Source organism: Ciconia boyciana, chromosome 3, assembly GCF_034638445.1.
Source record: "Ciconia boyciana chromosome 3, ASM3463844v1, whole genome shotgun sequence".
NCBI classification, from domain to species: Eukaryota; Metazoa; Chordata; class Aves; order Ciconiiformes; family Ciconiidae; genus Ciconia; species Ciconia boyciana.
The window spans coordinates 56,863,202-56,890,222 of NC_132936.1; the positions used below are offsets into that span (position 1 = coordinate 56,863,202).

At 38.4% G+C, this 27,021-nt stretch overlaps 3 protein-coding genes across 15 annotated transcripts in view; 1 reads left to right on the forward strand and 2 right to left on the reverse strand.

Moving 5' to 3' along the window:
* MCM9 (minichromosome maintenance 9 homologous recombination repair factor) overlaps positions 1–853 on the reverse strand; it is a 50,423-nt gene extending 49,570 nt beyond the window's left edge. For 3 of the 4 annotated variants that reach the window (XM_072855750.1, XM_072855753.1, XM_072855752.1), the window contains exon 1: positions 717–834. The gene's annotated coding sequence lies outside the window, so the exon portion shown is untranslated. Of the gene's footprint in view, positions 1–716 lie in introns of all 4 variants that reach the window. The other variant, XM_072855751.1, reaches the window with a different exon arrangement.
* On the forward strand, positions 258–22,290 carry LOC140649079 (uncharacterized). 5 transcript variants are annotated; one of them, XM_072855759.1, is made up of 3 exons: positions 258–1,079; positions 3,608–3,776; positions 3,882–4,008. In XM_072855759.1, the coding sequence occupies exons 1-3, from the start codon at positions 389–391 to the stop codon at positions 3,925–3,927; spliced, it is 906 nt and encodes a 301-aa protein (XP_072711860.1). In that variant the 5' UTR covers positions 258–388; the 3' UTR covers positions 3,928–4,008. The 5 variants fall into 5 exon arrangements, 1 of the variants encoding a protein (XP_072711860.1); XR_012041461.1 differs by lacking the exons at positions 258–1,079; positions 3,882–4,008 and adding exons at positions 16,121–16,254; positions 22,056–22,290 and having other exon boundaries at positions 2,252–3,776; XR_012041459.1 differs by lacking the exons at positions 258–1,079; positions 3,882–4,008 and adding exons at positions 16,121–16,254; positions 18,714–19,002 and having other exon boundaries at positions 2,252–3,781.
* Positions 7,474–27,021, reverse strand: part of FAM184A (family with sequence similarity 184 member A) — an 81,736-nt gene continuing 62,188 nt past the window's right edge. The window contains exons 10-18 of one of the 6 annotated variants that reach the window (XM_072855754.1): positions 24,953–25,165; positions 23,658–23,811; positions 23,115–23,242; positions 20,007–20,191; positions 19,372–19,518; positions 15,517–15,634; positions 14,701–14,805; positions 10,893–11,095; positions 7,474–9,159 (exon numbers count right to left, since the gene is read on the reverse strand). In XM_072855754.1, coding sequence (XP_072711855.1) covers positions 9,078–9,159; positions 10,893–11,095; positions 14,701–14,805; positions 15,517–15,634; positions 19,372–19,518; positions 20,007–20,191; positions 23,115–23,242; positions 23,658–23,811; positions 24,953–25,165 — 1,335 coding nt within the window. In that variant the 3' untranslated portion in view covers positions 7,474–9,077. Of the gene's footprint in view, positions 9,160–10,892; positions 11,096–14,700; positions 14,806–15,516; positions 15,635–19,371; positions 19,519–20,006; positions 20,192–23,114; positions 23,243–23,657; positions 23,812–24,952; positions 25,166–27,021 lie in introns of those variants that run through there. The other 5 variants (XM_072855756.1, XM_072855755.1, XM_072855757.1 and 2 more) reach the window with 5 other exon arrangements.

Genomic DNA, 27,021 nt, shown 5'->3' on the forward strand with positions numbered 1-27,021 from the left:
ACGCGGGCGCGGCTAACGAGCTTGGGCAACGGCACCGCGTTACAGCGCGCTCCGACCTGCCGCCTGCCCGCCGGGACCGCGGCAGCCACCGGGCTCGCCCCGCGACGCGCCGCCCGCCGCCCCCCACAGACTGCTCCCGCCAACCGACCGCCCCGCCCCGCCCCAGCCAGCCAATCAGCCCCAGCCCGCGCCCGTCAGTCACCCCCGTCCCGCCCGCCGTCACTCAGCCAGTCAGTCACCCCCCGGCGAAAGGCGGGCTTCGCGGCGCCGCGCTCCTCACGCCCGCCCGGGCAGGCAGAGCGGTGGGGACCGGGCGCAGCCCTTCTTCCCGTTAATGCCAGAAAGTGAAACCGCCCGGTGGCCCGCTCCTTCGCTCGCTTAGCGGGGGATGAGGGGAGGCGGCAGCCGCTTGCCCCGCCCCAGGTGGCGGCAGGCGCGGGGCTCTCCGCAGCGCGGAGCCAGGCCTCCCGCTCCCGCCCCAGCCGCCGCCAGCGCGGCAAGTTTTGAACGCGGCGCGGCCGGACGGGTGCTGTGCGGCGAGGAGGGGGTGGGCCGGGCCGGGCCGGCAGCGCGCCGCCTCGGCCGCCCGCCTGCGGAGCGCTGCCCCAGGCGCGTCCCGTCCCGCCTCGCCTCCAGCCGGCGGGGGCCGTGGGGTGCGCTCCCAGCGCCCGCACCGGCGGCCCCGCCGGAGCGTGTGTGTGGGGCCGCCCCCGTACCTGCCAGGCGGAGACGGGCAGCGCTCCGCCGCCGCGCCGCTCCCGCTCGGTACCTGCAGCGCCGGCCGCCGCCGCCCCTCCGGCCGGGCTCGCGCCGCGCGGAGGCAGCGGCCGCAGCTTCCTCACCCGGCAGGAGAAGCGACTCCGTCTCCGCCCCCTCCGCGCCGCTCCACGCCCGGGCCCGGCGGCCCCCGAGCGGTGCGGCGGGGCGGAGAGCGGCCGCGGAGCCGCCAGCCCGCGGGGCCGGACCCGGGCTGGGTAGGGAGGGCGCTTCCCTCAGGTGCCTCAGCGGCCGCCGTGTGGGGACGCGCCGCTTCCCCAGGGCCGCCGCGGCTGCGGGAGCGCCGGCCGCCCCGGGCGCAGGTGAGGGGCGCCGGGCCTAGCTCCCCGCCGAGCAGTGCGGCGCCCTGCGGGGAGAGGGGGTTCTCCGTGGGCACGGGAGGTATCCCGGCTGCTCTGCCACCCGTGAACAAAAGATACCCCCGCGGATTGTTGTTTTGACGGTGCTGCAGGCTGTTTGCCGAAATGCCTCTGTCAGTTTGGCCAAATGCCACTGCCTCTGTTCCCCGTTACAAAGGGGCGCTGCTCCTGTGTACAACACGGGAGGATTACAAGTCAGGGGGTGAAAGAGGGGTGCTGTGCGGCAGGGGTAGCCCCAAGGTAGCTGAAGCTCGTATTCGCTGCTGCTTCCTGCCCCCACCCCCCCTTTACAAATCCCATTAAGTCTAAATTTGGCTTCTTTAAAGCGAGCTGCGTACCAAACCTTCATGAGGGCACGTCATAGAAAAGTCTCAGGAGTTTGGGGATTTTATTTTTAATACAGCCAGAAAACAGGGTTTGCTGGAGGCTCTAAAGCTTTTGCTTTTGCCCAGAACTTACAGTGTGTTGTTTTGAATAGTTTTCGTATCTGTACATTCTTTTCTCTGAGCATGTATTACAACCCTGAGCATGTATTACAACATGCTTTAACTATTTGAAATATTTTATCTTTTAAATAGTTAATTCTGTTTCAAAATTGAGTCCCAGGCATAAGGAGTGAAACTGTCAAGTCTTGTTATATCACAGAGAATAACTTAATGCCTCCTTAACTTAAAACTGTTTGAAGGATCTTAAAACTTCTTTATTGAGTTACTCACTCCTAGGACCTCCCATTGTTGGCTTGTATTAATGATGAATTATTGATATGCAATCAAAACAAAAATCACTGCCCATGTAAGATCTTAACCGAAAAGTGTACCATACTATCACCAAGGTATCAGAACTGTGGCAATAGTTCTACAATAAAAAGATATCAGAAGAAATATACAAGATTTGTATTTTAATACAAATTTTTAGAGTTGGTGGAGGGGAAAATCAATGCTTTTCAAACAAAATTTTCCTTTAGATCCCTTATTTTCAAGTTATCATATATGCCTTCAATATGTAAAGTAACTGCCTTACCTGCCTTAATTAAAGATAATTAATTTGAATGTCTAACATGTTTTTTCTCCCAATCATATCTAAATATGTGATCTTAATGAATAAGAAAGCCACAGTGGCTACTTCACCTCTGTTAACTATATTGAGTATCTCGCCATCTGTGAGTTGATCTGCGGAAGGTTTGGCCAGCAGAGAAGCGAAGGGTCGTGGAATGTTTGGGCAAAAGCTTCTCCGTGGAACTGTGGGTGTCTTAAATCACAAATCACGTTTCTCTGAATTGCTACTCCACAAGCTATTGCAAGAGGATTCCTGCATATGACTCCTGTCTGGTATAGAACTTTGGTTATCTGTCCTGTGGATCAGTGGATAGAACTTCAGTTATTCGTCCTGCATTGTTTGCAAATACAAACTTCCTCAAATTATTTGTAGATGTTGCCTAAATCTTCATCTGAAGGAAACAGTGTTTACAACAAAAGTCTAGGACTGCTTAAGGGGGTTATAAAGAGGAAATGTTTTAACCCTTAGATATGTCTCTAGAAGCAAAAAACATTTTGCCTTATAAAATGGTGTTATTCTAACCGATTGAATGGATACTCAATGGCAAAAGCACTGCTGAGATCTGCACCTAATATATAAATTGATCACTGTGAAAATTCAAAACTATTTCTGGTAAAGATTATCCTGGGTGGAGTGTCAAGCAAGTCCTGTCTCCGCAATACGCTTTCAGTGTCAACTTTACTCGGTTTATGGTGCTGTCTGGCAAGGTACCAAAACCAGGCTGCTTTTTTCAAATGATGAGACACAGCTATTTCTAGACATTTGTTAGATCAGCACAGTTACGTGGCTTCTGGTATGGCAGAGCTGTAATCTTTGTGATTTCCTGAAGGTATCTGTCTGTGCTTCCTCAGACTCTGCGTTTTGTAGCCTAAACAACTAGAGCAACAGGATGAAAAAGAATGCAGCAGCCTGCAACTGGAGCAGCTAATTACAGCTACAGAGCAAGTAACTCATAGTGGTGTGTAAAGGCTGCAATTAGGTACTGGTTCCTACAAGAAAGAAACTGAAGTATTTATTATTTTATTATTATCTAATAATAACTAGGAACAGTTATGTGCTTAGCTGAGTAATGAAGAAATGGTTACTCAACAAAGAAGTCATCAAAAAATACATCACGCCCATCGGAAAATCCATTAACCCCTTTTGAAATCATGGTGCAAAACAAGAAATCATGGTGCAAGGACAAGAAAAAGTAATTATCTCAAACAAGTGGATGGAGACAGTGCTGGCAGTTACCAGCCTGAAAAGCTCTCTTGTGCTGGGCTCAGAATGCTTTCCTGGTTTGTCTCTGCTTTCCACTTTGAATGGCTCTCTTACATAAGCCAGTATTGCTGTTGTTGCTTTCAGGTCACTTCTGATAGTCTTGTGTGGTTATGAAGAAAAAGACGAAGACTAAAAACTCCTCTGTTTTTCAGTTTTACAGAATATGTGTGTGCTCTCAATCTGGAAATGTCCCAGGAGAGTACAAGAACTGCCTGCTAATGCTGTGGTCGGGGTGGCTGGTACACGTCCCACTCCAGCGTGCAATTGGGACACCGCTGGCAAGGCTGCACAAGTGCTGAGAAGTGCTCATGGATCCCACAGGTTAGGTAAAAAAGATTTAGACTAAGCAGCGTGAATGTGGTTGAATGTTCATGTGACCATAAAACTTGGGCTTCAGTCTCTGCTCTAAGGCATGTCTTTTGCCAGCTGTGACAGATGCTGCCTGTGGTGTTTACAACCTGAAGTGTGCTGACTCTTCTTTGTGCCCAGCCATCACGTTGATGATCTGTAACTGAAGTTAAACAGCTATAGTTCCAGCTAAAGACTCAGCTGCTCTCTAAACTTTTCTGTTCATCTGTCAGGTTGAACGTGGAAGGCCTGTTAATTTCCAAGAGTACTCACTGTCATAATGAAGGCAGATTTTGGTAGTCGTTATTGAATTATGTTTTTATTTTCTTAAGCTTGGCTCTTCTTGTTCCCTAGCAACATTGCTATCAGTGCTGCTGGCAGCAGCTGCTTCTCATTGTGTTCAGCCAGCTGTTTATTGTGAACAGGCCTCTATGCTGTGCTTAACTCTGAAAATAACTGAGTTGCCTTAGTGACAGGAAATTTATAAACTCATCCTTAAGACCGTGCAGGACCCCAGAGTGGATCAGTAGTTCACCTCATAGGTCCTATCGTTAACCTAGGAACTTGCAGTGCAATTCGTACAGTCAACAAAGCTTGAGTTGTCTAATTGTGTATGTGCTTGAAAATGATAAATGTTAACACAGTTGTGCAGTAAAAGAGCCCAATGTTGAGCCCAGCAAATAACAAGTTCTATTATTAAGAGAAATGGAGTTCAGCAGTCAGTCATGCCAAAAAGTTCTGTTTCAGCTTGGCTGCCTGGTTTTGTTACATTAACCCAGTGCTATCCACAGGCACTTCCAATTACTGTAGCATATCTAAAGACATGGGTATTTATTTATATGACCAAAATACACTGCAAATTAAATCAGCTTTAGAACTGCAAGCTGATTTCTGTATATAATTGTACATGGAAATGAGTCATATTTCTATGTAAAGATTTTGCCAGGGAATGTATACATAAATAAAACTGATACAATGCCCAACACCCAAAAGTAGCTAAACAACAATACTACGAATTAGAGTTTCACCTTCATTATAGTAAAAAAAGGTTTAGCGTTTGCCTAGGAAGAATAGTAATAGTACTGTATTGGACTACATTGAACATAGCAGGAAAAAAGCAACACAGGTCCTGTAAGGAAAGTCAGTTTGCATCTTTCAAAGCTGATATATTTTTGCAAATGTTGGTTAAAAAAAAAATTTAAAAAAATGACAGGCTAGGGTTCCTCACACCTAAATTTAGGCAATGGAGGTACTTACATTTGTTGTTGCTCTACCATCTTTATGCAACCAAGAGAGATAAGTGGGCTGATTCACCCTTGAAGCTGCCCTGTTGACTGCAGACGAGGTTGAAGATCACCGTTTTCTTAAGTGATGTGACTCAGTAATTTTTCTTCTAAGGGAAGTACCTTACAGCAAAGGAGGAAAACTTGGGGTCTAATTTTCTCGATGCAGAGCTAGTGAAATTTACCTGTGGATAGCATGGGGATCATGTAACAGAATTCACATGTAACTTAAAATAAACCTTAAGCAAGCAAGAGATTGCTCTGACATCGTGAGCAGGTCTGATTTCTGATATTATGAGTGAAGTCTCCTGATATTCATTAGGATTTCCTCATGTCCTACAGCTTTTAAATAGAGTTTCAGAGTAAGACTAAAACTGGAAAAAAAAGTGAATGCTATTAGTCAAAAGTTAATATTGGGATTTTCTAGCTATGGTTACTTGGATAGCGTATTTGTTAACAATTTAAAGAAAGGACCCCAATTTTTTCAGCTGCCACACCAGAAAGGCAAGTGCTGTAACATGGGCTATAGTTCAGAATCCCTCCATGTTCAGTTACAGGAACAGAAGCATTTTTCCCCAAAGAGACTGCTGCTTTCAGTTTTGAAGTGCAACTTATCAAAGGAGGTCCTTTGTGGAAAGTTTTCTACTCTCAAAAAGCAGGAAAGTTTAGTTCCAGAGACTACCTACATCAAGAGTGAAAAAATTATATTCTGCTTTAAGAATGAAAACAAAGATTCTTGCAGCATTATAGAAAATATTTAGGAAGAAAAGATGATAGGTATATCCTAAAAAAACCCCAAACTACTAAATATTCTATATTCTCCAGTTTTATAATACATAGATATTCTTACTCTTTAAAGTGATCAAAGATTACAAATCTAAGACATTTAATTTTAATTGAAACATCTACACGTTAAACGTAGAACTACTCAAACCAGTTAGAAAATAATCCAAGTTTTTTCTTCCAAAATAACAGATCATGAGAAAAACAGATGTGAAAATTTATTTAGACTAAATTAGAATATTAAAAATTCTATAATACTGACCCACGTAATTTATTGCCAGTACTTCTCATAGGACTAATATTTTCCTTGAAATTTCAGGTAAATATAGTACACATATGCTGAAGTAACTGAAAAAATGCAAAAGGAAGAAGTCAATCTGATAAAGTGATTTCTATGCTGGCAGTGATTGCAGCTTGGTTTTCAACGATCTCTGGGCTTTTTTTTTTCCAAGTATACCTTCTGGGTACAATTCCTGCTGTGGAAAAAGCCATGCAATTCTTGGGATATAACTCTTCCCTGTGCTATGAGATCGTGTCAGATGGGTCAGCTAGAGCAGTTTTCTGCTAACCTGGAAAATTCACTGGCATTCAGACTCTTACCACAGAAGTAAATGGAGCAGTCCAGACTGATGGGCCGAACCTGGCCTTAAGACTGATTATTACAATGATGTTCTGATGAAATGTAGGATTCTGCATTTTGTCCCTGTATCAAGTATAGCCCGTTACCTCCTTCTTCCATAGGAAAATACAGTAAGGAATAAAATATTACATTCTTTATTGTTTGCTCTTTGACCTTTTATTGTTCTTTCTGAATGAAACTAAAGGGTCGGGGAATTAGTTCCACTAAGTGCTGATAATGAGATTTAATGTGTCAGAGTGCAGAGAGAGAGCTCCTGAGAGGCAACAGATTTTCCCACCATTGTAAATAATACTATGCAACATCATGCTAATTCTGTACCTCCTTACTCGGAGTTGTCTGTTGAGCTAGGAAGGGCTGCATGCATGCGTGAGCAGAGACTTTGCAGAACTCTCTGCACAACTGGATTCATTAATATGTGCACTTTTAGCTTTTTCCAGAATACCAGATACTGCAAACATCAGGAACACAATGGCATTGTGATAATGCAAATTCCCGTATTAATCCCAAATGCCAGGTATTAACTTTTTTCAGGAATATATTTTACAGGGTTCTCAATGCCATTCGGTAGAAAATAATTTTTTTCTGGTTGGTTTTGGGCTTTTTTTGTTTGGTTGTTTTTTGTTTTTAAGAGACTGATTCGGTAGCAGAATAGCTCCTAACTGTGGCAGACATGGTAACTGAGTGCTGCTTAACTTTCTTCTCCCTTCCAAAAGACAAATGCCTACCAGCAAAAAAACAATGAACACACCTTTTACTGAATAGGTAAAGTAAATGCAGATATTATCGTCTTCAGATTACTGCTCAGTTATTAATTCCATATGTAAAAATGTACAAATGAAGTGAAGGATGGGAGAAAAAGGCTTAGCCCTTGCAAAGCATGCAAGAAAAAATACGCAACACTCACTTCAGAACTTTGTAACAAAATGAGCTAGTGTATTTTATTTTGGGTAACAGCCAAGAAATCTGACATTTTGCCCAATATGGCTTTCTTCTAAAATTAAAAAGTTGCATATACCTGCAGTTGAGTCCACCAACTACAGCAAATCTGCTGTATACATCTTTAATCCATGGCAGCATCACCAGAATACAGCTTTCAGTGGAGTTTTCAAGCTGAATTATAAGATAGAAGTTTTTAAATGTTCATTTAGAAGAGTTTATATTGTTTATATGAAAACATACAAATTTTTCATTTATACATATACTACATATAAAACTCATTGTAATTAGCAAGTATCTTCATCTGGGTATTTACCTTTGTGCATATAGCGAAAAAAGGATGTAGTTAGGGCTTCAGATGAAATATTAAAGTTCAAGACCTTTTTATATGCTAACTAAAACCTTATTCAAATAACTCAAACATTTTTTCCTGCCTTTAAAAGATAAGAGATTCAGCTTAAAAATACATTCATAAAACAAAGAGACAATTTTCTCCCTGAGACTACCAGTGTGAGTTACTTTGTGGTAATCTTTGAATGAAAAAATATAAAAAACACAATAAGCTCTAGTTTTCTATACGCTGCAGCAAATTTCTCGAGCAACACTGCATCATAAAAGGTGTAGATTGGAGAGTCATGCTCACTGGTTGAAAAAACATTTTCATATATCAGTTGAAGAAGAAGAAAAAACTTCAATATAGACAAGGGAAGGTAATTAAGTTTTAATGAAAGATCTGTATCTGTAGCATGTATAAATGGGAAAAAGTTGGGTGTTTTTTTATTTTTTTCATTTCAGACATGAATTTTATCCAAAGCAGGACTATACGCTCAAAATGCAGATTCTTGGTTTATGCAGAGATACTTAGTACAGTATTCTAAATGTTTGAAGCGTGTTTTTGTTAATATTAATAAAAGAAATACGTAACTTGTGGGAACAAGTTTAAATTAAATGCTAAAATGTTTGATTATAACTAGATGGCAAAATCTCATGAGCAACAGGTAAGGAGTCAACCCCCCCAATGAACAGCTCCTGGTTTGTGGCTTTTTTCATCCTCTTGTCAAAATTACTCTGCTCTGAAGGCTAGCAGCTACACTGGTTCTGATTCATTTCACATTCTTCCTTTTAATTGTTAGAAAGAGACAGTTTTTAAACTGCTACAAAGTAACAGAATAGAATTGGGATGCATTAAAGGTATCCTGCCCAAACTGGAGAGAGAGTGAGATAGATATACTTTTTCCTTTTACAATTTACATAGTATTTATAGTAACCACGCAATTATGTTATTCTGGGGGAAAAGCCTTACCTGAAATCAAAGAAAACACATTTATAGGAAAAAGGGGGAAAGCATTATGTTTGTTCTACCAAAATTTATTACGTAGTAATTACAAAGTTTAAAGATTCTTCCATTTTAAATAAAAATAGTTATAATTACACACATTATATAGTACCATGTCAAGTGATTCCAACAAATATAACATGAAATACAGTGCAGTTTCAAATCAGAAAGACAAATACTTTCTCATTCACAGTGTTTGACAAATTACAGGGAAGCTTGTTCACATGAGGGTTTACTTAAGGTCATGCTCTTACGAACAGTCCACATCACGCTGTGCCACAAAAACATATCATCTCTCAGAACGTGAAGTATCGGGCAAACCACTCCTGGCGTTGTGGATCTGGTGAAGCCACTGGTGAAGCGTCAGTCTGAGGAGGGCTAAATTCACAGAAAGAAAAAAAAAACAATTATCCCACAACTACACAAAAAGTACAAATGTTAGGAGGAAAAAAATCACAGAGAATATTCAGTAAAAAACACAGTCTGTTTTTCCATGGGTTAATTATCGGTGTGCCTCAGGACATGATTTAGTGTCTCCCTACAGAATCTGTGATCATCCACTCCATTGGAGAGCATCAGCAGCACGGACAAGTCAGTTCAGAAGCCACATTTACAAGGTGGACAAATAATATTTTGGAAACTTAATTTAAAATCTCATAAACAGCTGTAGGTTTTCAGGAAGAATAAAAAGGGTTTTCTTGGAAAAGCGTGACTGTAGAAGGTCCTCTTTTAGCATCCTTTTCCTGTGGTAAAGTTAATTTTCAAAAATATGATGCGAGCATCATATTTGTAGACATGTGCTCACAAAGACTGATTGGCAACTGAACAAAAATACACACTATTTTAATACTTAACACCGATCACAAATATCACTTGCATTGTTCATGCACACATTTAAAATATGCTAATATACTAGGAAAAAAGAAACTGCTGCACTGCAAACAAGATTTATTTCCCCCTTGAACACTTAAAATTCTCACAAAATGAGCAAGAGAGAATACTTTAATTTAAATTTAATTACACAATTAAGTTCCTTTATCAATAAAAATCACTAATAAAATAATCCCTACTGTATTACTGGATAATACAGAGCACAAAACAATTTGGAATGGAAACTCCAGCATCACAGTCCATGAGTTCATGCACATGCATGTTATAGATATCTGAGCACACTCATGCACATCACATGCACAGGAAAAAATAAGCAACAGTACTTTTTTTTAAAAAGATTGTTTTCTTGAAATAGATTGTTTTCCTTTATCTATTTTAGATTCTAATATTTGTTTCCTTTTATAATTAGTAGTTGCTAGGTATGTGGTCTTTTGCATTAAACCAAAAGAGAGAGTAAACAACCAACTGTGGAACTGGTAATTACACATTGCTTTAAGTTGCCAACTTAGAGGTAAGAGATCAGCACCTACTAAATACAGAGTACAGCACTTCAGTGCATTTAATATGTGGGGACATAAAGCCAAAAGACTAAAATTCTGCCTCTAAAATGCCATTTTTAAGTTATTCAATTCACTGTATTAATTTGTGGGAGAATTACTTGACACTTTAATGCTGGTTTTGATTACTGGAAGCTTAGCATTAAGCATCCAAGCATGCACATTTCCTGTTGCTGTAGTCAGGTTACTCCTATGAAACAATTTGATATAGGTGAGGAAAGGGGAAACACAAAACATTCACGTAGCACAGAAAATAGTTTTCTTACATAAAAACCATTATCACATAATACAGAATAAAAGAAATTCTGTGCTAGTATCAATTCCTAAATGACAATCAGTAAATAACACAAACGTTTAAAACAATTGTTCATATATGTAAACAATTGGAAGCACATGAATTCTGTTAAAGTATCTAAAGAGGTTTTCAAAATTCAAGACTTACGAAAAAGTGAGAGAATACTTCACATTTCAACAAGGTCTACAATAAAAAGGAATACTATAAAGAGGTTACAAATATAATGTAAAATTTAAAAATGCCATAGGAGTACTTGTACCTCTGAAAGGTTCATAAAGCAAGTGGGATTCAGCTCAATAGGAATGCAAAATTTTCCTGAGTTAAGCAAAAAGAAGAAAAAAAAAAAAGACTGGTGAGGCAGTGCTCACCTCAAAAACGTCTTGGGCTCTTTGGGTGGCATTGGCTGCAGTAGTGGTTTGCTGCTGTTGAACTCAATATCGTGGATGGGTGAGTTAGGAATGGGGTCCAGGCGGTTAGGATGTCCATTGCCCACCACTCCGCTAGATTCCAGAGCACTTAGATTGGGGACACTCACAAACCTGTTTGTTGATTTATCGTTCTTCTTCTTTTGCTGCATTAAAAATAACAAATGTAAGGAAGGCTTCTTGCACCAGGACAGATGAGGAAATTTGCAAATTTAAAAGTTGTATTGATGGCTGGTTTGGGGTTTTTTTTGAAGGAGAGCAATTGGGACAGATTGGACTTTTTTTCCAATTGTAGTTTTACTATTTGCTTTGGCCAGAACTGAACACCACAAGTTTTCACAGAAAAATCAAATTTCCCATCCAGATGATTATGTTATTAAGACTTACTGTAATAATCAATGAATATGTTATATGAGATCTTCCAATATAACATTTTGGTCTGTTTAAGACACTGGAGACAGGAAGTCTTCCACAAAATTGTCTGTTAAACCTTTCATGTTTACTTAAATCTTTTCATGATATCAGTGAAACAGCTCTGCTGTCAAATGTAATTACAGCAAATTTCAGTGACGAAGAAAGTGAGCCTCTCCAACAGGTTTCACCCCATCACTGAGGCACATTTTGGTAACTGGAACACAGAACCTAGAAAAGCAGCTACATTTCTTTTAAAGCAATTACGCCCTCATAGTTAGCAAGTGCTATAGCAATACTGCTAAAGATAAAAAGATGATTGTATAGGAGTTCAGTTTCTTGCACAAGGAAAAGGCCAGGCTTCTAATCTTACTACAGCTGCCGCTTCTAGACACCAGATGGCACAACTGAACATTTTTCTTTTCTTAATATCCTCTACACTCCTGCTGATAGTATTTCAAGGGACTCAAAATACTGAAGAATTTTATTTTTATATCACTGTTTTACTCTCCATAACACATCATACAAAGGAATCAGTATTCATCCTCTCTACTTTTATAGATATTTTAATGTAGAAGGATGCTTCAAATAATTCTATAGCTTTTTAAAAATAGCTGTGTGACAGAACACGAAGTGTATTTTCTGACTTCTGTGAAATATTCCATGTCCACAGTAAAATATTAATATTAAAAAAGCCTTATTTTTAAAAACGGGATTTTTGAATGAATGCATTCATTTATTCTCATGAATTGTGTATTATTTGAATATATAATAAATACTTTCATTCAATTTACATATATGCAACCCTAACAAAGCAGCTAGGAGAAAAAACCCTTAAGGGCTTATAAACTCCACAAATTTGAACTAAAGTGAAAGACAAGTGGAATCTCATGTTGTTGCTATATAATATTTTCCAGCAGAATTCCACTTGAAACAGAAGAGCTGCTCTACTCAAGGGTGGGCACGAGTTCAAACGGAGACAGACAGAGTCCTATTGTGTGTTTGTACTTTCTTCTGTTTAACTCTCTGCTAGCTTTGATTTCAGTGCCTGACCTCGCCAGGGTGGGCAGATGCAAATGCTACTAATTGTAGCCACACTGGTGGATGTGTTTGTCAAAATACAATTAAAAAATCCCAACAATTTAACAGAAAGCTATAATAGAAAAAAGTCTTTTTTAAGCATCACAGTGAAAGATCATTAGCTGCAAAGGATTAAACTAACATCATCCCATACACTTTACTTCTGTTGTAACTGAAGAAGCAAGAAATAGCATTACGGTGGAAAAAATAATTTGGTAAAAGTAACCAACTGTAGGTAAAATACATCTGCAAGGTAATACACACTTAATTAAAACTGTGTGTTAAACACACTGTAGTTAAATCTGTGTGCTTCATAGGTGGCTCATTTCTGGAAAATGCATATTGTCCGCATAAGTGCTTAGAAAAATACCGCAGTTTATATATTACTCTCTATAAAACAATCTAAGCTTCTGAAGCAGTCAAATCTGGAGAGACAAAACTGTGTGTATTGTTTCCATGAAATTCATGCAAAGTATTAAGAAACATCAGGTGTAACAATGTAATACTAAACAGATCCATTGCATAAATTAGAGAAGCTGTAATACATACTGCAATGGCTGTAATTTTGCATTAATATGCAAAGCCTGTAGTAACTCATAAATTCTGTCTTTCGATTACAAAAAAGAAAAGAGAATGAGATTTTTCAGTTTCTTTGTAATTCATTCTCCAATAACACAGTACGCGCTTTGACAAAATAAGGTAACATAGTCCACAACTCATGAAATGAGAGATCACAATGTTCTGGCATACAAGATGGTTTTAAAGTCTAAACAGTTTTAAGTGATAGAAGCATATTATAAAAATATATGAATTATCACTATGGAAATCTGATGTTGAAGTACTTTTCCCAAACGCTTCAGATTTCACACAAAACACAAGCTTATATACTTGATGGTTACATTTCACATCTTTATAAATGAGTGGTTCAGACAAACTTCCAAAATTTTCAAACAACCTTTATCACATAAAAACAAAGCATTCAAATTGTATCTGGCAGTCCTGGTATTGTCTCTACTGGGCCCAAACTAAGTTCTTTTATGCAGTGATCCATAAAAGTTAGGCATCCTCAGATAAGCTTGTGAGAGCTGCTGGGCTCCTGAAAAATGTAGGAGAATACTGACAACTTGCAGCAGAGTTTGCGCAGAAGTGGGAAATATGCTGATCTGATGTGAAACTACAATAAGGCTTAGCTAAATAATACAGCCTGATCTCAAATAACGGAGCCAGTCCTCCTTTTAAATAACGGAGCCTGAACCTTCATCACTGAAGCTCTCAGGCATCTGAGCTGCTCATGTGCCCCTTGGGTTACTCTCTGCTTCAGAACCTTCCTGAGTTCTTCTGCCTCTACAGCTGGGACAAATCTCTTCCCTCTCCATGCAGGTGAAATAACCTATGGGTTATCACAAGGAGGAAGGAAATGTCAGAGGACTCATTCTTACTCCTGAAGTGGTGAAAAGAAATAGAATTAAGGTACCCTATCACAGTCTGTTCATGTTCCTCATGAAGAAATACTGCTGGCTTTTGAAGGGACACGGAGGGTCCCATGCCTGCTTGTACAGTAGCCTTCACTGGCTGCTATTCAGCAGGACAGAGAGAACTAGAAAAGGTTGCTACTGAAGTATTTTCACTGACATAGCAGGTGACAATAGGAGAAGGCTAGAGACTGACTTCTATCTCCTGCTGCTTCCACAGTCCATACCTGGTTTGTCACTCCAGTTCTCCAGTATTACTGTCTTTCTCCATTCAGACTCATTCCATGCCCTTCTCATAGTCTCTCCTTCCCCTTTTTACCTTTCTTCCCTTTAGTGTCCCCTCTCCCTCTGTCTTTCTAATGCTCTTCCATCCTCAGCACCACCTGAAAAATGAAATTGCCCTTGCACTTTCCAAAATAACCAAGAAAAATTATGAAACTAAAACTGGTTATGGGTGTCACTGTTCTCTATTATATGCTACAGTCCTGCCTTCTGTCACCTTTCTATTTTGATTTTGCAGTTTTGTGAGAAGGAACTGTGTTTTATGTCATACATGTCTAGCAAACTAGGGCAACAATATCAGCGGATCTCTCAACAACACAAAGGAAACAAACCTACACAAAGATAAGTATAGACAAATGGAAAACTATGTTCCTTGTTTTGAACATGTCTTTTAAGAGTGATATATGTATACACACAGGCACACACACATACACATATATTTCTTCTTTTTACTGTATCCTAAGTTTAGATTTCTTCACTTTAGCAATGAAGTCCATGGAACATACCTTCACCAATGGATTAATAACACCAACATTAGGGCTTGCATTAAACATTTTGTTGTAGTTAGTCTCCCTGTTAACTAGCTCCAGCTGATAGAACTTTTTGTCCTCCTAAAAAGAAGAACAAATAGAAACTTCTTTTTATGCATTTTCAATCAGTTAGTGGCCAAATCTGCCTATAAAATGATCTCAAATAAATTTATGTTTACATTTCTAAAGAAACTGGTAATTCTAAAAAATGCATTTTGTATTTAATATGTTTTATATATTATTATATGTAAATACTAAATAATTTCTATTTATGCAGTTCTGTTGCAGTTCTATGCTCCTGAGACTAAGCATAGCCTAAGGGATTATGCACTGGGAAAGACTCAGCATAGTTAACTTCTGATCTCTAATTAATTTGAATTTCGTCATTCCTTCTTGCCTCTGAATCAGGATCTAATCAGACTAATCTGAGTCAGGGTGTTGTGCTCTGAATTTGGGAAGCTCAGTGGATCAGGAAATTGGTCTTAGAAACCTCATAGAAGAGACTATTTCTTGTACGGCTTACATGGCTGCCTTATTCCAGGACTGGAGATAGGAGATGTCTGATCAAGGTCATACTGAAATATTTTTTGTAATAATGTATTATGCTTGATTGTGCAAAACTCTCTGTATCTAATTAGTTTTACTATTATAAGTCATTGAATCACAGGAATAATGTGTTAAAGAATATGAATAACATGCTAGCAGGATTGGTTCTTTAAATGCATTTCAAAGACTTTGAATTAACTTTTATATCTGTCAAGATATTAAACCAAGAGAGCATAAAAGTCTTACAATCAATTTCTTTATGAGTTGGTCCCGCTCTGCAATTAGGTCTTTCAGTTCTGAGATAAGCTGCAAGTCTTCTGGTCTTGATTCTCTGGTTTTATATTTTTCTTCCATTTCTTCTAAACTTTATAGGAAAGAAGAATACCCCCTTTAGCCTGATCCAGTGTTAAATGATGAGTGAATAGTCACATCTTCGATTAGTACAAAAGAGAGTTCAGGGAGTAAAAACAGAAGATGACTTTCTTATCACCTTGAAGTAAATTAATTTCTATGTTATCATTCGGCTTTAGCTAGTTGAAAAAAAAATCAACAATAACCATAACCTTTGCTCCAGTAACTAATAATCTGGGAAAAATTCTAAAAACTTAACATCCTTCTTGTGCATGCAGTACTAGATGTTTGAAAAAAGGCCTCTTGGAAGTCAAACTCAAAATAAGGCATTCAAAACCATAATATGGACAGTAGAATTACAGAAGACATAGCTAAGATTGATTCTTATGTAAAATATAAGGACTACATTGCATTATATTTAATATTAATGCAAATTTTAAAAGCTGGCAATTCACTTTCTTGATGAGGAAGACAAACAGTATCATTGTTCTTTTTATAGATGACTACTCTGAATAAAGATGCATGCTTGTGATACTGGAGAAACTGGATAGACAGACAAGGCTGGCACCATCTTCCTCGGTTCATGTGGAACATACTGGGACAAAGATATCCAAGAACAGTGAAGACTAATAGGTAACTAATTCCTCTCCACAAAAGCAACTTAGTACCATTAGAGATGAAATAAAGGAATGAGCTGCAAAAGAAAAGCAATAACACTTGGATATTAGGATATCTGGATTAAGAGAAATGTAACAATTGATAAACATTGAAAAAATAGGAGGAAATTTAAAATGCCTGGTGGGAAAGCATTAAAGGAGAGAAGTGAAATAAGCTAACTGAGAGAGGAACTGTACAAGTTAACTGCATAAATCTCCTTGTTTCTTCTTAAAGAACAAGTTTTGAAGACCTGACAATTTCAAATGACTGTGTCTCTCTGAAACATAAATATAATGCTCATGATGCTAAACATTGTTCCAAAGGAAACTACTAAAATACTTGTCTCACATATTCAGCCCTCACATAGATTAGTGAACCAAGTTTCAGAACAGATTCAGGAAATTTAACAAGCTTAATGAAAAAAGAAATTAAAAAAAAAATCCCAAACAAACCCTGAGAAAAATCTGTGTATTTAAGGTGTCTAAGTCAGCTCAAACTTTATTCCACAAGATACCTGGAAGTAGACATAATTTCTCACTTTAGAATCACAGAATCGTATAGGTTGGAAAAGACCTATAAGATCATCAAGTCCAACTGTAAACCTAACACTACCAAGTCCACCACTATACCATGTCCCTAAGCACCTCATCCAAATGTCTTATAAATACCTCCAGGGATGGCGACTCAACCACTTCCCTGGGCAGCCTGTTCCAATGCTTGACCACCCTTTCAGTGGAGAAATTTTTCCTAATATCCAGTCTGAACCTCCCCTGGAGCAACTTGAGGCCATTTCCTCTTGACCTATCGCTTGTTACCTGGGAGAAGACACCGACCCCCCCCTCTCTACAGCCTCCTTTCAGGCAGTTGTAGAGAGTGATAAGGTTTCCCCTCAGCCTCCTTTTCTCCAGGCTAAACAACCCCAGTTCCCTCAGCCGCTCCTCATCAGACTTGTGCTCCAGACCCTTCACCAGCTTCGGTGCCCTTCTCTGGACACGCTCCAGCACCTCAATGTCTCTCCTGTAGCGAGGGGCCCAAAACTGAACACAGTATTTCAGGTGCGGCCTCACCAGTGCAGAGTACAGGGGAACAATCACTTCCCTAGTCCTGCTGGCCACACTATTTTTGATACAAGCCAGGATGCTATTGGCCTTCTTGGCCACCTGGGCACACTGCTGGCTCATATTCAGGTGGCTGTCAATCAACACCCCCAGGTCCTTTTCCGCCAGGCAGCTTTCCAGCCACTCTTCCCCAAGCCTGTAGTGTTGCATAGGGTTGCTGTGACCTAAGTGCAGGACCCAGCATTATTTAGATAAATATTTTCCCTTCAGAAGCAGCTATGTGATTTTTATTTTGAGCTGCATCTGAAAAAACAGTTTATATTAAATTATATTTATAACCTTCAAATAATCTGTACATAATCTGAGGAGATTATATAATGTATTTACATCAAACATTATGAATGTGAACAACATGACTCTTTTTATTTGCAGAAAAGGCATTTGACTCAGCAGAACAGAAATATACTCAGCTGGCTTAATTTTTGTGTATACATTTTATGCTGGGTTAAGCTATTGTATACAGATCCCCAGAGTATAGTATATAGTTATGCACAGCTGTCATTTTATTTTCAGATATTTCAGAGAACTGGGTTTTTTTCTGTTTCAAAGAGATAATATGCAATTTCAAGACTCTAGTTGTAGAGCCCAATTAATGATGCCCACTCTCAATTACTGTAAGATAGATTCTCCATTTCGTAAATGTTCACAAGGCCATGCTTTAGGTGAGGTTGACCTGCAAGCAGTTACTTAAGAAACAGCTGCATAAAACTCTTTTTTTTTTTTTTTTTAACAGAGTTTCCTCTTTTGACAGCTCTTTGCTTCAGTGTAAGTAGAGAGAGATAACACTGAAAGCCAGGTCAGGGCACCCTGGATAATGTTTGCTGTCTTTAGGCCAGTGGCTGCTTCCTTGCAGCTCCAAGTTGAGCAAGAACCAGGAGTAGGGAACCAACTAAATTCAGAAAATTTCAGAACATGATAAAACAAGTAACTTCACGGGAGAAAAAGTTAGGGTAAACAGTTCCAGAACCTAGTTCTGGTGGCTGCTTATAGGCATGTTTCTCATACAAGATAAATGCAGTAAACAGGAAGCAGTTTACACCTAATTTACTGAATGGCAAGTTACCACATTTATCAGGGCACAAGAGTGTGCATGTGGACAATTACAAGGGAGTAAGAAGTAGAATTTTATACCCATCTTTGAAGATAATTTCTGAGTGCTCATTATCAAGAAAGAATTAGATGCCTTTGGGCTTTATTTTCCATTTTTAATTGCTATTTACTTAAAGTTTTCTATCATATACTTAGAACCAATTGTTTTCTCTGCCATAAATCTTTTGTGCTGCAAATACAAATCCCTCGGTGACAACTTTGTGTCAGGAAGCCCTCAATGCACTATGAAACCTCAGCCAGAAACCCTGACCAAATGTGTTACATCACAGACAGAGATAAAGAATGAAGGATGCGGAAGACAAGAAAACACCAGCTAGACGACACATTAATACACCACTTCTGCCCAGAGGTGGTCTAACCCCAGGTGGCATTTTGACTCAGAGACACTCTAAGTATTCTGTTATTGTTATGTTTATATAATCCATTTCAGACACTACTTTCCTTATGCTAGCAAACCTGAAAAAGTGTGCATCACTCATGCACTACAATCAGACTGCTTAATAGCAAATATTGTACTGTTTATAAACTTGTTGAAAAAACTCTTGTGTTCTCAATAAAGATGTATTAAAGTTTGACAGAAACCATTTGAAATAATGTTTTCTCCAATTTTCTAAGAACTGCACAGATTTAATATCTTTTCCACTTGAAATTTTTCGGTCTCAAATCCCTAACAATTTATCTCACTAAATTCCCCTAAAGCTTATAGAATTGTGTTACCTAAAGAATGCAAGATTAGGCCCCATAGTTGATTGAGGTTTTTGCACATCTGCATCTCTGCAATATCTTCAGCAACTTATGGACACCAGAATAAACTATTCACTCAAAGGCAGCTACATACAAATTTTTTTAACGCAACAAAACTTACGAAATTTGTAAAGCTGAATTAATTTCCTTGAGCAGCTCTTGGGTCTTATTAAAATCTGCCAGCATGCTTTGTTTCTCTCTGATGTGATCTGCTGTCAAGACATCCAGCTCTTTCTCATGTTTCTTGCTTAAATCTTGCTCATGCATCCTGTTTAATTTATGTTTTGTTAAAAAAAGAGTTATTCTAAAATCAGACTTGTTTGTTCATCATGATATTCTGCCATGCTTCTAATGGCTTTTACACAATATCAGACAACACAGAAGGAATTACTGATTCACCAAAACCCATTGCTTACTGTCCTCCAATCTTCTAGCTTATTTCACGGAAAATGCATCTCCTTTAATGCTTTTTTAAATAAACAAACATAATGAATTAAAAAAAAAACACCAAAAAGCAACACTTGAGCAGACTGTTACTAAAATATGCCAAAATGTATCACTGAAATGCAGCTTAACTGTATGGTAATATTCACTAACTTTACTGGTAATGGGCATAGCTTTTTCTAAGGAAGACTAAATGATATATAGCATCACTTGATTAAGAGGATAAATTAAAAACTGCAAATGGTAAAATTTCTTAAGTAAAACAATACGTGAAACAATACACATTTGAGTTTAGAGTGGAAAAATTCATACCTGATCTGTTGGTTGGATTCACTGCGTATTCTAAGAACTTCTTTCCCTTTAAACTCTAATTCCTTGGTCAATGCACTTATATTTTCATGAAGATGAAGAATCTCTTTGTCCAGTTCAGCTATATGATGGTCTCGGTGTCTCAGTTCATCTTGTAGATCTGATATTCGGCATAAAAATTCTTTCTCCTACGATATAAGTAGCAGCAGCAAAAAACATTTTAAATAGACTTGTCTATTTAATCATCTTTAATCTTTAATCTTTCATCTTTTATCTTTAATCTTTTGTATCAAAAATAGTGTGGCCAGCAGGAGTAGGGAAGCGATCATGCCCCCGTACTCGGCACTGGTGAGGCCGCACCTCGAATCCTGTGTTCAGTTTTGGGCCCCTCACTACAAGAGAGACATTGAGGTGCTGGAGCGTGTCCAGAGAAGGGCAACGAAGCTGGTGAAGGGTCTGGAGCACAAGTCTGATGAAAAGCGGCTGAGGGAACTGGGGTTGTTTAGCCTGGAGAAAAGGAGGCTGAGGGGAGACCTTATCGCTCTCTACAACTGCCTGAAAGGAGGTTGTAGAGAGGTGGGGGTCGGTCTCTTCTCCCAGGTAACAAGTGATAGGATGAGAGGAAATGGCCTCAAGTTGCACCAGGGGAGGTTTAGACTGGATATTAGGAAATTTTACTTCACTGCAAGGGTTATCAAGCATTGGAACAGGCTGCCCAGGGAAGTGGTTGAGTCGCCATCCCTGGAAGTATTTAAAAGATGTTTGGATGAGGTGCTTAGGGACATGGTATAGTGGTGGTCTTGGTAGTGTTAGGTTTACGGTTGGACTCGATGATCTTATAGGTCTTTTCCAACCTATACGATTCTGTGATTCTGTCTCTCAGAAGCACAATACTTGCTTTTGGAAGATAACAGCTGAGCGGAATTTTCCATTCAACAGACAATTTTTTCAGTTTTTGATGCTGACACAAATTATAATTAAAACTGAGGTGTTTTTTTATTGCGTACAAGTACAAATAAAGAAGAAATCAAAGTTATGTAACAAAAAATTTCCATTTGCGAGAAAATTTAAAACCTGTCATTGCCTGTTAAAGTTTGTGTAGCTCATCACATTTTCCTTTTGTGCACACATACAACAAAAAAACAGATACTGCTAAGAACCAGGAGGCTGGGCATTTAGCATTTTCTACCTCTTCAACATACGGTAGAGAGAACTGTTTTTCCTTTTACAGCCCCATACAATGAGACAAAATAGCTCAAGATATATGCCCTGCACCAATGAACACTATGATTCAGAATTCTCCTATCGTAGGTATATATAAGGGTCATAAATATGTCACAGCAGAATATGTGCTAAATAGTTTATATAATATTTATATTGTGTCCAATAAATCAATAAAAGTCATTCTTTTTGCATAAGAAATTCCAATGAAGTTAACATCTGTGAAACTCATCTGGAACCCATCCCAATGGTTTTAATAATGATTCTCCTCAGTTTAGAAAAAGTCTGTAATAAAATAAACCTTTTTCAGGATTTTCCATTTCCATCTATTCCACTTCTTACAGTTTCACAATAATTAATGACCATATAGTTTGCACAGATAGAAAATCAGCAGATATTTTAACGTAATTTTATGTATAATTGTGTTTTGTGCCTTCGTGCATCCAGGAAATAGAAATATATCCTCATGCACAAATTTTATAGGACATCTTTAAGAACGGACCTTTAAAAATAACCCTCTACCTCCCTATAGAAAGACTGTATTAAAGTTATAAGAAAAAGCAGTGGAAAATTTATATCCACATATTTAAATATTTCAAAAAGTAGCAAATATAATCATCCCTCTCAGACCTCTCTGCACCTAGTTCAGCTCTGATCCTGTGAACTGATGAGCATTCTAGCACAGGAAAACACTATTAAGTGCTTTGCCCTCAGTACAACTAAAGCTCATGCTTAGCAGATCATTGTACTGAGACCAAAAGTACATGGCATTTGGTTGGATCAAACACTTGCTCCTGTAATTTAAACTTTTTTTCCTGACATCTCCTTTAGGTGTCTCACACTCTAGGCTTAAACAACACACGACTGAAACTATATACTCCTAAATCCTGCATGTTTTCGTTCACTGCTGACAGCACCACATTTTTGCGTCTAGTGCTCACACTTCCAGACCAGCAAGGAAGAGAAAAAGAAGGGCTCATCTTTGACTGTCTGTTTCTGTGTAAAGGCTATATCCAACTAAACCTGTTTCCTCTGTTAATATATTTCTAAAACCACTCCACCTTCTTGGCACTGGACTATCAGTAAATCCTGAAATCCTGAAATCCACAATCCTGAAAAGCGCATTGTATAGGCAAATAAAGAAGTTGTTTTCTGGTCCTCTTATTTCCAGGAGTCTGGCTTCTTTTGATCTCAAAGAGATCAAGCTTTGAATTTTTAGTTACTACTGGAAAAACTGATTGCGTATAAAGTGAAAAATGAAAGCTAAAAGTGAATGAATCAGTTTTCTGCTGAAAGCAAAGGGAGTCCACACTGGCTTTGGGATTTGGAGGTTTGTTTGGGGTTTTTTGGTTTTGGGTGTTTTTTAAGACACAGTTGCAAGCTGTTACATTGTCTCCTCTGCTTTCTTTAGATGCTAATTTATCTTTTCCAATTTAGCTCCTGAAAAAAAAGATACTAAGCTACCTCTTAAGTTTGAAGCAATCATTTGGTTTTAAGCAACCACTTCTTAGCCACATCACTTAGGCTTTGGAGTGAAACAGCTTTTTCCTTTTTAAATCCTGCTGGCAGCTAAGGCCGAGTAGAATTTTGCGAGAATCGACACTTTCCTCCCACAGCAAGCCAGTGTGCTCCCAGACCGCTGCACAATTCTGAGAGGAAACTGCCTTGATACGGGAGCCTTTACTAGGCTTCGAATTAAGTTTGTTGAAGGAAGAAAAAGCTAAGCAAGGAAGTTCAGGTAAACTGGTAGGGATGCATAATCTGCTGGTGCTGGCTGACTTTGAAGGATTACATGTTTGTTATTTGTTCACAACAGTTCTTGCCTCCAGCTAAGAGAAAACAAATACCGATTATGCAATTTTACAGTCAGTTGCCAGCAATGCCTCCTACCTGTCGCCTGCCGAGTTCTATGCTTCTTTCAAGCTCCATTTTGGCAGCTACCAGTTCTTGTTGATGGTTGTGCCTTAGCTGGTCAATTGCTGCTGCATGTTGATGATTTAGCTCTGAGCGCAAGGAAGCTAGTTACCATGAACAAAAAGAAAAGTTTATTTTGCAAATGTTTACATTAATTAACAATAACAGTCCAGCTCCCTCAAGTATTGCTGCTGACCTAACACACACTGTTTACCTCAGCTAAGCAACTGTCCTGTCATTCTATTCCGGTTACTTTCTGAAACATTCTCCATCATGAAATTTGGTGGCTTACTCCTTCCAAAAAAACTTAAGGGTAAGATTTTTCCAAAGTGAACCGTTTGGGCTTACCTGTTAAAGCTTATACTGATTTTAAGAGGAACAACTAGGTCAACATTGAATGACTCTGAGATACACTACAGTGTTATAATACACACTCATGTACATACATATATGTGCATGTATATTTGTATGAGTAGAAATAATGTTTTTGACCCACTCGCAAATTTGAAAAGAGTATACCTAACATAGCTTTTCCTTCATCCTCCAGCTCAAATCGTAGAGTCTGAAGTTCCTGTTCCATCTCCAATTTGAAACCCTCCATGGCTTGTTTATGTGTTTCTTTCAGTGCCTGAAGTTCTTCTGAGTGCTTCTGTTGTAAACGTTCTTCTAATTCCTATGAAATCACAATTGACAAAATTTATTCTACACCAGCTTAGGGAATTTATAAAATATTAAACAATAAACAACTGGCAACAAAAAGCAGGCATTGGCATACTCTAAAAAATATTAAAAATGCACTAATATTGCTCATATTTTCTTCTCTCGCTAAGTTATCCTACTACTATATTTTTTCTTTTCAGTGGCTGATGGTTATCAAGATTACCTGTGCACAAAAACTCTGTTTTGCTCACAGTTGGAAAAGAGAAAAAAAACAATCTATGGATATATTTACAACAGCAAGCAATGTGATAAGGTGCAGATCCATAGATGGGTCTAGTGTGCACGTGATACACATTTGGGGATTTTTGCTCCCCATTGACACCCATGTTTATTCCGTATTGAAGTGTATGAAGCATAATGTTCCTGGTGCACATCTTCTAGTTTCATTTCGAATAAAAGGAATCCAGCTTGTGTGCTCCAAGACCAGTCTATGATGTGAACCAAAGTACATTAAGTGGGGACAATGGGAAAATTAATTGCAAAGGTTCGCTCTACATCTGACCTTAAGACACACACCCTGTTAAGTACCATGCACTGCCAAAATTTCAATTTTAAAGCTGATTTAGTCAAGGTTTGAAAAAAATATCTTGGGTGTGACATTGTTCTGGACATGAAAATTATCTTGCAAGTTGCAGAACATAGTTTATACAATTTTTAACATAATGAAAATATAAAATACATTACAAAGGAGTTGATTCACAGGAAATATCAGAAAACACATGCGAAATTAGGTAACTATAATGGAAAATATAGAGAAACCTATTCCAAATCAAAACTAGAATATAATGTTATGGATAACAAGTCAAACTACTGTAAAGAAACGTGTGTGTTGATAATAATTTTACATATGTATACCTATATATATGCATATACTGGTAGACTATAAAGCAAGACATGAAACAATGCCAGTATTAGAGATGATTTTCAATATGTCTTGATGAGATTTAACTGGATAAAAATGTTACTGTAAGACATCAGCTGAAAAGGAAATCTAGTAGGTATGCAGATACTTTTCTTTACAATTCCAACTATGTACATAAATTTCTAAAATGGCAACATTCTCTACATAATTTGGAATATCCATATAAACATGCCTTTTGTTCTTGCTCTTTTGTTTCTTCCATGTTTTGAAAGGCAAGGATATGGGCTTCCTGAAGTGACTTATGCCTTTGCTGATGCTCCTCTTCTAATTCCTGGATCTCCTGAGTCAGCCTCTGTCGCTCCTGGCTGAACTGGGCTTGTAGCTGTTGCAAAGAGCTCTGTGACTGGGAAAGCTGCATCTCCAGATTCTGCTTCAGTAAGGAGATCTAACCCACAACAGAACAGCAAATATCCATTAGTCATTAATACTAACACAAACTCTGAAAAAAACATTCAAAAGAAGAAAACACTTGAAATTTTAAAGCTAGAACATTAACTAAAAGACAGACAAGCAATGTCATCCATCTACTGGATTTGTTAATATTATATCTCAGAGATATAATAATTACATTTAAATAATTTTGTAAGGGTTATCACATCTGTCAGTTCATACTACAGCACTACCTATAACACAATTTTTCATGGCCGAATTATCAAAATTTACTTCTAGGTTTTGTATAAAGATCAATATAAATGACACTATCAAGGTCTGAAACCAAACACTTGATTGTTAAGATAAACTATTCTTCAGGGGAACATCACGTCAATTCTGTAAGGAAAGTCCTGCCGTTGGTAGGGGAGGACAACCTGACATCTAGATTGACTTTGTATCTTTTGATATGATATGGTCCTATCTTACTGGTAGTTTTCTCATTTAAAAAGAAATGGTAGCATACCAGTCTACATCACAAACAAAATGTTACACTTGATGGATTCCACCACCACCACCCCCCTTTTTTTTTGTTAGCTCAGTTAAACAATGAGAGTGATTTTTCTGCTGGTTTTCAAGATCTAAGGTCTAAGCAATCTGAGTCACAAATACTCATTTTCTTAGAAATACCTGATTTTACAAATTATGCTTTTCACCCAACAAGTATTTTAATACATTAGACTACACTGTACTCTTTGAAAAAGTCACATTTTGTTTTTATAATAATGTTATACTTTGTTCTTCACATCAGATAGCATCTTTTCAGACTGAAAATACTAAACCTGTATTCCCTTTCGAGCCAGACACGAGAGAGATACCCTCCAATTCCGGAAACAAGATTTAACCAAAAGAGCATTTTGCTACAGTGACTCAAAGGCAGGAAAAATAAAATTGCCATGTGACAAAGATTTTGAATCAGTAAGGATACTTTTCAAGCCCCAGAGCATTACATAAAATTGAATTATAAGTGAAAGTCTGATAGTGTCATTTGATTCAGCATATCTTAAAATTAATTATGACAAATTAATAACGACATTGCACATCAATTTACTGATTTACAGAACATTAAAACCCACCACTTAACAAAAAATTAATAGCAGCATACCAAGGACAACTTGCAGCATGAACATTATTGTCAAATATGTGGGGTTTTTTTTCAGGACACAGCTTAAGCAGATTTGAAAGAAAAAAGCTACATTTAAAGGAAAATTAGCACTAAAACAAAACAAGCAAATTAATTTGAATGAAATAAGCATGGCTCGTTGCATTTCAAATTCACCAAGTCTTTGTGTCTGGGCATATATACTCTACTTTCTAAGTATACTACATCAACTGTATTTTACTTCAGATACCTTTGAAACAGATTAGCTACAACTGAAGGAGTATAGTGAAGACCCATACTACATTCTGTAATCTGAACTATATATGTAAAACCTTTTACTAAGTACATTAAATATAAATATCACATACAAATTATACAGAGGTTTGTGTAATCTCCTGTTGTGCCTCCAGAAATGGCCAACCTGGGTTACCCAGGGAAAACAAGGCCAAGGCATAAATGTAGCGATCTTGACTCCGAAGTCTACCAGCATCCAGCAATCTTTCTTAAACCAGAAGAGGTATTTTGGGGCAAATTCATGGAAGAAATATTAATTAAATACAACCACTATCTGAATCCATAGAAGCTTTTAGTATACACAATATCCTGTGTCAAGTTCCATATAGATGTGCCAATTTGACATGATGATCTCTAATACTTGCAATGGAAAGGAGTCAAATGAAGTTCCCTTTTCATTTACTCTATTCTACGCA